Source organism: Equus asinus, chromosome 29 (genome assembly GCF_041296235.1).
Source record: "Equus asinus isolate D_3611 breed Donkey chromosome 29, EquAss-T2T_v2, whole genome shotgun sequence".
Taxonomy (NCBI): Eukaryota; Metazoa; Chordata; class Mammalia; order Perissodactyla; family Equidae; genus Equus; species Equus asinus.
The window spans coordinates 24,472,164-24,483,340 of record NC_091818.1 but is presented as its reverse complement, the minus strand read 5'-3'; the positions used below and the strand labels follow the sequence as shown (position 1 = coordinate 24,483,340).

The 11,177-nt window shown below is 34.2% G+C and overlaps 1 protein-coding gene across 10 annotated transcripts in view; it reads right to left on the bottom strand.

The window, feature by feature from the left end:
• Positions 1-11,177, bottom strand: part of ARHGAP21 (Rho GTPase activating protein 21) — a 133,056-nt gene that overhangs the window by 37,772 nt on the left and 84,107 nt on the right. For 6 of the 10 annotated variants that reach the window (XM_044761865.2, XM_044761867.2, XM_044761866.2 and 3 more), the window contains 3 exons: positions 9,827-9,905; positions 7,218-7,272; positions 506-535 (listed from right to left, as the gene is read on the bottom strand). In XM_044761865.2, coding sequence (XP_044617800.2) covers positions 506-535; positions 7,218-7,272; positions 9,827-9,905 — 164 coding nt within the window. The remainder of the gene's footprint in view (positions 1-505; positions 536-7,217; positions 7,273-9,826; positions 9,906-11,177) is intronic. The other 4 variants (XM_044761868.2, XM_044761869.2, XM_070501317.1 and 1 more) reach the window with 1 other exon arrangement.

Below are 11,177 nucleotides of genomic sequence, written 5' to 3'. Positions count from 1 at the left end.
TAGCAGTATTTTTAAAAACTTAAGAATAACTGAAATTAAATACAGAGAGTGTGGAAAACAGAGCGATGTAGCTCGGGACTAGGGTCAGCATCTGAGACAGTTAGGTGTGGTATCATATTCCATAGCCTCCCCTAATCAAAACAAGCTTAATTCACGACTATCATCATATCCTGTCTTTGCATTACACAGCTTGCAAAGCTCAAGTGCAGCCACAAACATAGCAGCAAAGTGCTAGGGAAAGAGAGAGGGTGAGATACTTAAAAAAAATACAGATGCAGATAAATAGTATGCTTTAACACCAGCTATGTACAGGATACAAAAGCAATCCAACATAAAAATAAAAAATAAGGCAAACCATATATCACAACACATTCTGCAAATTAGTAAGATTAAACTATGGAGGGATTTCACTAAGCAAACTTACAGTTTTAATAGATTGGCTTATTACAAATCTCTACAAAACAGGACTTAGAAAGCAAGCAAATGGCTTCTGTGCGTTTCTTACCAGAGCTGTGACATCCTTTGTAAATTGTAGCTAGCAGAAAATAGGAAAACATAGTAGAAGCTGCTTACTGATATAAAGACAGAATCATGTTGTCATATTGATGCTGGAAACAGCAAGCTAAAAATACATTTATACTGATTTCTCTGGAAGGTACCAAGAGAGGTAAAGGGCAGTGAAGCATAAAGAATAACTTCAGTATCCTTCTGAGCATCTTTTTCTCAGGCTTTCATCTGGTTCTTATTTGATTTATCTACTATTCTTGCAAGTAAAATACATCTGGTGACATGCTCTGCTAACAGATATTTTCTTCAATATGCACTGCTGTCTGATAACATGCTACAAAGCTTCCCTTCCTCAACAGCAACATTGATGTCTCTCATTTCCCCTGAGCTTCTTCCATCTCTGCTTCCAGATGACGAAACGAATGCTCTATTATGCATTTGAAATAGTACAACCTCCTCCTTCTCCTGTAAATCAGAGCATGACCACAAGCTGTCAGCTGACTGCAGCTGCCTTACGCTACGATTTGGGAAAAAAAGAAGGACTTTTATTAAACAGATTTCACTCAAAAACTAAGATCTTTCAACACTGTACCTTTCATCCTGATTTATTAGTTTATGAAAATAACTACTGAAAAGACATAAAAAATATTACTTCTAGAGTAATTCTTAACCTATAATAAATAGCATAAAACACAAACCAGAAGGCAGTGAGAATTTAAAGCCAAGTAGATAAAAGAAAGCATGCATGCCGTAATATTTTGAAGGCATGAATACAGTCAATCAAAATACACATTTTGGGTATGTACCATTGACACAACAAGCCTATCTTTTTAATGCTGACTACAATCACACCGACACTTTTCCATGACAGGAAAGCTGTCTGGATGAGTGAACTCTCTGGTACAGTACTTCCCACAGCATGTCTGTGCAATTTTATTAAGCATCGCCTGAAAAGGGGGCATGTGGAGGAAGGTTCTCTGTGGTCAGTGATGTAGGGAAAGGCTGGTTGGTAGGCTTCTTGACTTCTCAAAACTTCTATTATGTTAATGTACATTGTAAAACTCAGAGGGAAATTACAAACTTATTTGGCCATGGAATCCATTTTTTCCAGGGGTTTTAACATGGTTAGAGTTTCTACTGAGAATGCTGTTCTAGAAGTAATAACTTAAAGATACCTACTTTATTCAAATTTGGGGAGGAATATTATCTTTTGATAATGGAAGTATATAACCAGAACTATTAAATACTTAAAAAAATATTTGACATACTTCAGACACCTCTAAGATTCCTATATAGGAACTCTAAATACTAAATAGTCTATATTCATGGGTCCTCAGTGCTGGGTAAAGTTATGGCAAAGAGTCCTTAAATACACACACACGGACCACGTATTAACAGTGGACTGCCTGAACAGCATGTCCTACATACACAGTACTACTGTCTAATGGAAGCAGACACAGTTGACAGAAATAAAATATAAATTCATTCAAGAGCATTACTGAATTTCCTCATCTGTTCTTTCAGTTCGTGAACACTAAAAAAGTTTATCTATCTATCATCTACCTATCTATCTATCTATCTATCCGTCTGTTTAAAAGTTCCTCATTCTCATAAAGTTTGGGAACCAATACCACTTAGTTAACATCCATGGGGAAATGAGTGGTGCCCTCAGGCCGCTGTAGCCTCGTTTGGGTTTCAGGTAGGTCATGGACATACCTGGGAATTACTCTATGGGAATAAACTTCTATGGCTATTCTGAGAGGCATGGGACAGACACAAATTAGCTCCAGAATTAAGCTGAAGGAAGTAAATTAGGAATAGGCAATATGCATTATAAGGAATCCTCTTCTCCCATGATGACTTCAGTGTTCCACTAGGAAACAAACTGCCCACTAAGAAAGGCTTCAGACTCCTTCCAGGAGGAAGGTGTTCATCAGGCCTTGGGCAAACACTGGGGTGGACCATCTGGAATGGATTATAATATGCAACTCTTTGAGGTCAACATGGAACCCAGTGTAAAGGCTTTATATTCTGGGAACAGAAGTGAAAACTATAACCGTGGCAGGCTTTCTCTTAAGTGCTTGGTCAAAAAGCACCAAACTGGGGATCTTTGAATTGTCAGTGGGCACCAGTTAAAGAGCATAAAATACCATTTAGACAAAGTAATTTATATATAGTGATGCCAATTTATATTCTTATATAATGATGTCAAAGTCATCTTGTATTAATAAATTTGTCTGAAATGGTATGGCCTAGAAATTTTTGAAATAAATGTCTTCAGAATTGCATATTCGACTCTTAATAATTTTGATTTTTACGTTTAAGTCCAAATGGAAACTTCACAATATATGCAGATGTTTTGATGGAATTCGACAACACAAATTTTCCCCAATTGACTAACTCTTGTGAACGCAGTAGGATATAACAAAAAATTTTAGCCAATTTTTTCATTCAGCCATTTTATATACCACTCCACATTCTTTCTTAAATTTCCTTTATCCTCGTACTTAAGTTTTATATTACAGTAGTTTAGTAGTTTAAAAGCTTGTATTTGAAAATTGAAAATTAATGAGAATAGAATAGTAGCAGCTTTATTATGCCTATAGATCCAGAAAGTTCCTAAAAAGGGGGCTAGGGGCAAACAAAGCAAGGAAAGAAAGATGACCCACAGAATTCTTCATTTGGAATTAGAAGCACAAAGAGCATATTAAATAAAATTTAATATTAACAGTCTGGATCTCGATTATATGGACAGTGCCTAACAGTAACTAAATAATCCTAAAATACTCTTTCAGTTCAGTTTTAGCAGAGCTACATAAAATCACTATTACCATACATATGATATTTATGCTACTAAATAGTAAAAACAAACCAAAAAAAGAGAAAAAACCTAGAGAATAAATAAGATTACTGAGACTGTCCTGTTAATTTAATGCCTTTACCTATGATAAAAGCAAAAGTAACCACATGTCTGTCTGTTCAGTAAAATAAATGCCAACCATGCCACGGCAGGGCATGGGAGAAGGGGATGGCGTGAATGGGGAAGCACTTTCTATTTTATACCTTTCTAAAATATTAGAAACATGCTAACAAGCATGTACTATTCTTCTAATTACTTAAAAAGAGATTTTTAAAAAGAACAAAGTAGGAAAGAACCTTCGAGAATTCCTACTCTTGCTTCCCTCACTCTAGGAAGGACCACCTTGATCCACACTTGACAAATGGAGACCTAATTTTAAATAGAATATTATACTGATTATGATTATTTTGAATGTGATTCTAACAAATCCAAAAAAAAAAAACTTGGGTTAAATTACGTTTTTCAATTTATACCACATTTTCATGGAGTGGCAAGTAGGGCATGGATGCAGCCCAGAGATGTGAGCTGGAATAAAGCCCTGATGCTAACCAGCAGTGTGACTGTGGTAAGCCACTTACACGCCACATTGGTACCCAATGGCAGGATAGGACTGCGGTTCAGAGGAGAAGTGTTAGTCTCAGACCTGCCTGGGTTATACTAGAAAAGTTGTTTAACTTTGCTGTGTTGAACACAGAACAGCAGGAATTAGGCTCAAAATATCCTGCTCAAACAATAGACATATCCAAAAATCTCCACAGTGATCAGAACCGATCAACTAAATTTAATTTTGAGCCCACTGAGTCAAATGCTTAACAAAATATCTCGAGGCAGCCACTGAGAGGAATGCTTGGATCTAGTCTCCCATCATGAGTCCATTCAAGGACCAGTCAGCATCACTGTGTAGATGACGTGATGAAGGATCTAGTCAGCATCACTGTGTAGATGACGTGATGGGATTGGCTGTTTCATTCATACACAGACATTTGAGAGGGTAACAAAAGCATTTTGTTTTCTTGAAACTGAAAGAGGAAATGCTTTATATTTTATAAGGACACCTTAAAAATCTAAACCTAAGACAGCACAGTCTAAAACATTATAAAATACTGTCAAAATGACTAAATGAATGTAATACTATTCATGTTGTTAATCCAGAAAATATATATTGATTTAAAAAATGAGGCCGCCAAGCACGGGAGGAGTATTACCAGTACTAGTTGAAAAATGTCATGAATTGTTCTTAACTTTACTTCACGTTTTTCAACATTATATCACGGTCATCTATAAATTATGAAATTTATTGTTATATACCTGTCTTTACAGGAGTAAAATTTTAAACTAAATAAATTGTCTATGCCACCTCTCAAAGGTGAGCTGAGGACCTCTAGAACAATTTGGTCCACACATCACTTCAGGAACCAAAGTCCCAAGGATGCCCAGGCTTGCTGTTGCCAGGCAAACACATATACACTCTGACAGGCTTTACCTTGGGTAAATAATTTTACAGTGGCTGTAAAAATGTTCATGTTTACTTTTCTTTACAATGAATATTCAACCTCACAGGGACCAATACCTCCTCACAAGCATATATTTTGGGTAACAGACTTAAGATGAATAAAAATACTTGTGAAGGCCCATGATAGAACATTTTAGCTCTAGAATCTGTTAGAGAGAGAGAAGCATTTCTACATATGGTTTTTTAAATCCCAGATTCTCTTTGTGTTTTATAATAGCTTTAAAAAGTGGTATTTGTAGATATTCTAGCTAAAAACATTTATGTGGAAAAGAAGCTGCCACATCCTAATGTCATTTAGGGAAAACGCATAGTACTCATTAATTATATATACTCCTTTGATTTCCTAATGAATTATAGCACATTCAAATGTGAATGAAGGCTGGGTTTAAAAGCGGGATTTTCTTTTCTCATTAAGGGTATGGGCTTTTAATTTCTTATGATTAAAATAATTCAAATAATATGCTTTTAAAATGAATTTTGTTACAATGTAACAGAATCCTCTACTGATGAATCTTGAAGATCTGTTTGCTCATGTCAGTCTAGTGAACGAATTTTTCCCTGTGTTTGCAACACTTTGTATTTTACTGTTATTTAAGTGCGTTTGTCTTAAACAAAATATAAAAAGGCAGATAAACCTAATTTTCCACTGCTCACATCATTAGAAGATTATTCCTTCCACTGCTGCTACTTCCACTGTTGCTGCTCTTCATCAACCACACAGCAGGCTAGCATGATGAATCCGATTTGATTCCTTCCCTAGGAACTTAGTACAATGCCAGCCCATTCTGTGAAATGAGAACTATTCGAAATAGCGTCCAACCAGTGCCTTCACCTTGGCACGGAAAGAAGCTTCTGAAGATGAGAAAACAGTTCCATTTGGAAGTCCATCTGTGTTTGAGTCATCAGATTGCAAGAAAGATTCAAGAAAAGCCTTCCCTACTGTCTCTGTGTCATCTCCTAGTAAGAAGTAAGTGTGTAAGTGGAGCACGAGAGGCGAATCCCCTATTTATCTCTAATCCAGTGACCTGCATTGCCTTCAGTGGTTATGTCTGCTACCTTGCTGAATCAACTGGAGAGGCACTCCACAACTAGCTCCACGTGCCAAGGAGAACTACTGTGGATAGTGACACCTTCCTTGTTAAGACGCCCCAACGCCAACAGAACTGTGCACTTAAGAAGAGTAATCTGCTATCAGCGTAAAGCCATTCCTAAATACAATCAACACACATTGAAAACACAAGGTTGACCTCCATAGATTTCAGGTAATTCTATTTTACATGTCAGTGAATAAATTGAATCATTATGATTAGCTTTACTGATATTTTTGTAAAAAATTGTTTACAGAAGATTATTTCGGACTTTAGCTGAGCTAGATTCGAACTGATGTCTTACAAATCAAAAACATGACTTTACCATTTCCATTCCCATCACAGAGACTCCATAAGTTCCCTATTTTTCTCAAATAAGAAAAAAACCCAACTATTCAGAATACTAAAGGAAATTTAAAAAAACACAAACTTCAGTGGCCATTTCCTAGATGTGTTAGTTTGCAGAATGTTACTTAAAAGGTTTTGCTCATGCTGTCTTATTCTACTTAACTGCAATGTCAACTGTGGGAAAGTTTTATTTTCTTGAACGAAATTTATATATTTTATCATCTCTTTACTTTCAGCAATATTTAGGATTAATAAAGGACTTAAGTATTATTCTATCCAATTTATTTTCTTTCTAAAAATAGGAAAAATATTTTAGACTTTATAAATGCTAAAGTTTTCAACAATATAGTTTCATTTGCTCTCTAAGGCCCTCACATATTTCTCCCTTAAGTTGTAGACTCCAGTCATTATGAACATTACTTCCAATGGAATGAATTGACACAACCAAATTACTTGGTAAGTAAATTTACAAACACTAATAGTTATTGGAAAATTAAGGAACGGCTTTTATAAAATTCCTGTCCTTACATTTAAAAAAAAAAAAGATATTTTAATTCCTGGGGATATGTACTTGTACCCTGAGTTTTGGCTTTTGGTCAAGGACTACCTAGAATGCAACTCTGGGGCAAACCCTTTAGAAATCTCATTCTAAACAACAACAATAAGAGTTCACTGTGGAATCAATAAAACATTCTCATGTCACTTAATCGCAAAAAGTTAACAATGATTTTTTTGAGGGGGATAAAATGTAGAGAATTCCAGACTCTGCTAAATGAAACACAGAGTTTGGGGGTTTTTTTCCTAGATTCTTTTTTTAAATTCAATTCACCTCCATCTTTAAAGGATTTTTATTAACATCCGTGACTATAAAGCAATTCATATTTGAACAAATAAAACTTACCACTTGGAGAATGTCTTCATCTTTTGGCATAACACTAAGTTCCAATGTTGTATCACTGAAATTGAATATATATACACTATTTTAGGAGAAGTGGAAGTGTATAGAAAAGGCATAAAGGAAAAATAGTTAACTCAGAAGTATTTTTTAAGTTGCTTAAGAGTTTAATTTTTAATTTTTTAAATCTTTACTTTTCAAATCCAAACCATTAAAATGAAGTCACTTTTATATATAATAAGCTAATTATACATGACAGAGGGCACCCTGCCATATGTTTCAGCTTTTCATAATCAGTCAAGTCTTCTTTATAATGTGTTTCTAATTTAGAAATATAAAGTATATTATAAAGTATATTTGTCCTGCAACAAAACCCGTCAGTAGATAATTACTTATATAATTACTTCAGCTCACAGGACAAATTACAAATTTTGACCACATATTCTATTTATCAAGTTAAAAATACGTTAACATAAAAATAACCAAAGAATCCTCAATTTAATATTTTAAGCAATATTAAACATCCAAATTTTGAAATATTCCCTGTTGGCCTCAGAGGTATCAAAACTATCAAAATGTCTCCTTATTTTAAAAAGTATATAGCATCTCAACTATTTACTTTCTTCTCTATGATTTAATTTTAGAGCCTTTATAGAAACAGCTCAAAGTCTCATTTTATTTTGGTAGTGTAAATTTCCTGTTAAAAATAATAGAGAAGTTTCTCTAGGTTTAAAAAGTTCAAAGGGGTAGATTACACTGAGTCCTGTGATCTGTAATTACATTTGGATCAGGCTGGAATGGTGGTGCTCTCCCCACCCAGTGCTTCAATATCTAATCTGACAACATCAGAAAGATTTCCCCCCAACACAATCAAGAGATTAAAAAACAAACAAACAACAAAAAAAGGAAACAAAATCGAATAATTTACTGGTGCCTTTCTTTGACAGATTGGAACCCTATTTTTAGGTTCATAAATGCTGAGAATAGTAAACCAATAAGAACCACAGGTTCAAATAAATTTAACTAGTAAAATATGTAGGCACTTGTATTTCAACACGCAGAGTTGGTACAAAATACCTACTGATGTTTAGATAAATTATTCTGCAAGGATACATTTTTACATTAATACAGTGCAGAATCTCAATGGCTTTGTGCTGTATTATTATTCATTTGCTACCAACTGAAGACAAAAGGAACACAATTTTTTAAAAGAAAATAGGATAATGAAAAAACACGATTTCTCTATTTTTCAAATTGCTTTATTGGTTGAAAAATTAAGACTGTCACTCCAAAGCGTTATGACTCTGAAAGATGAACTGCACCAGCAACAAAAAAATTAATGTAGATTTTGAGGAAAACAAAGATTAAGTTATGGTTACGTGGAAAAATAATACTTTTAAAGAAGAAATGTTAGCAAATACACTTGAGATCCTGAAATTACAGGCTGACAAAACATATTGGTGTATTTAGGATGGTCTAAATTATTTTAAGGAAAAAAATTGGGGGTGGATCTCCCCGCTGCCTCTGGAGAGTTTTTAAATTCTTCACCAGTCCCCATCAGTCTCATCAGTCCTTTAAGACCAAATAGGTGTCACTGTCAGGAACACCCAGAATCCAACATTAGAGGCAAGGTTTCTCAGATTTGCTTTCTCAAAGAATGCCATTAAATATGAAAACAGTATTGAGAATATGGTGAGATCAATAAATCATGATCACATCATTTAATTGCAAAAATGACAATGGATTAAAGCATTAGTGTAAATCGTTTAGATTACAGCACGAACTGCTTTAGACACAGTTAGAGGAGCTTGATAAAAATCTTCAGAAAATAAAGAACGATTCAATTCTAGACAAGTAGATATGAGTAACATAGGCAACAGAGAATCAAAAGTCACTATATTTGAATCTGGGAAGAACCTCTTACAATAGTGATGATCTGGAAATCGGACTCCAGAGTCATGGCCTACTCTTGACAAAATTCAGTATGGCAACCTCTTTGGCTTTTGATTTCTTTATTTGTAATGTTAAAAAATCTTCTAGGGGTGTGATAGAAATACAGCGGGACTAAATTAACTTTAAGGTCCTATAGATAGTCACTCTATACATATTTATTTACCTTAGAACTCAAAATTCTATCATTCTGCAGAGTATAGGTAGCCATATGGATTAAAAGAAAATTCCTTGCTGTCTTGGTTAAAACCAATGAAGACATCTGAGCTGAGAATCTTACTCAATAAGCTATTTACAGATAAATTATCTCAATAAGAGTCTTTAAAATTATATATGCATTCATTTATATACTTATTAGAAACAAAGTATACATTTGCTTGTCACTTCAATTGAAACTTGCAGTAAATCTCAAATATGTGCCTCTTAGACTCTAAAGAATTTTAATCACAAATCTGATAAATCTGCCAAAGCAAAGGCACCAACTAAGCTATTCTTAGGTAGTTCCTTCTTGGCAACTCAAATGTATTATCACTTTAAGAGAAAATTCTCTATCTTCACATCACACTAATTCCCTACAGGAATACAATACTGTATTAAATCTACCTGCCTCATTGATTTATAAAACCCATCTGCGGCCAAAATTAATCATGTTTTAAGAATCTTACCTGTTCTGAATCAAAGCAATTACTTGGGAATAGGTCTTTCCAATAACACTTTCTCCATTGACTTTTATAATTCGGTCACCTTCAAAGAAGAATAAAAAACCACATGAGGAATTCCTAAAGAAAGTCACTTCTGAATACTTTTTCAAATATTTCTTGAGTAATGTTCTTATTTTTGATATATCTTTGCTCATTGTTTTTGAAAGTATCTTTTATGAAAATGAATCTGAATTTTAGTATATCCAGCATCTTATGAAATATAGCCATGTTTTAAATGAGTCTTAGTCATTGATGAATTTAGAAGCCTCAAACGATGTAGCCACCAAGCGAACACAGCTATACCATTTGTGCCCCATCTACTGTTTTCTGAGTTGTAGAACAACTAATTATTCCTGTTTACCCTGTCATTTCTGTTGGAGAAACACTATTCAACAGGCTTAAACAATTCATTGTCTTTATTACCTCGGGGCGCTCTAGTTTTAGTCCAACTGATCTCCTTGTAGTGTTCTCCCAATCTATTTAGTTTATTGATTACTGCTATATTACAGAACTTAAATATGGGTATGCATATCACTTTGACTTTCTATATATTAACTTGTTCTTCCTTTTAATGGGGAAAAGGACATGTAGATTACACAGAAAAACTCAGAGGAGCAGAAAGGAAAAGAAGAGGAGAGAAATGACAGGGGAAAAAAGGAAAATAGAAAAAAACATCCTTTTTGTGTGCTTATCACAGCATCTCCACTTCATCTTCCCAATTGTATGAGGCTTAGAACATGACAGATGATACACTCCAGGTAATGGATCCCATATGTACATCAATATACATATTTATGATATTGAAATTAGGCTTATTTTAAGAATGATGAAAAAGATAATTAATTAAGGTACAATAAATTAATAGTGCATCCTAAGAAATCTTAGCAATGATACTCACTACTTATATTTGTAGATCAAAAGACAACATTTTATTCAAAAGGCAATAAAAAATAGCTTTTCACTAATTCCAACTTAAAATTACTTCATGTTTAAAAATATGAGAAAAGAGTAACGGTTTTAGTGTGCATTAATCTAACCAAAATCTCTAGTTTTTATTAAAATCACAAATCACAAAATGTTTGAGGGCAAAGAGCCATCAGACCACCTCCACTGACACCTGCAGATGAAGCTGGGCTTGTATGGCACTGAACATTTAAGCCACTCTGGAGTGCAAATACATCAATTCACCTCTGGCAGATCAGGCGTTTCCAGAACTTGGAGATCCAAGATTATTTCAATTATGGCAATAAATATCATCACCATTTTGCTACTTTGTAACCCTCTATCAAAATTAGCTGTATGCAAAATAGGTTAT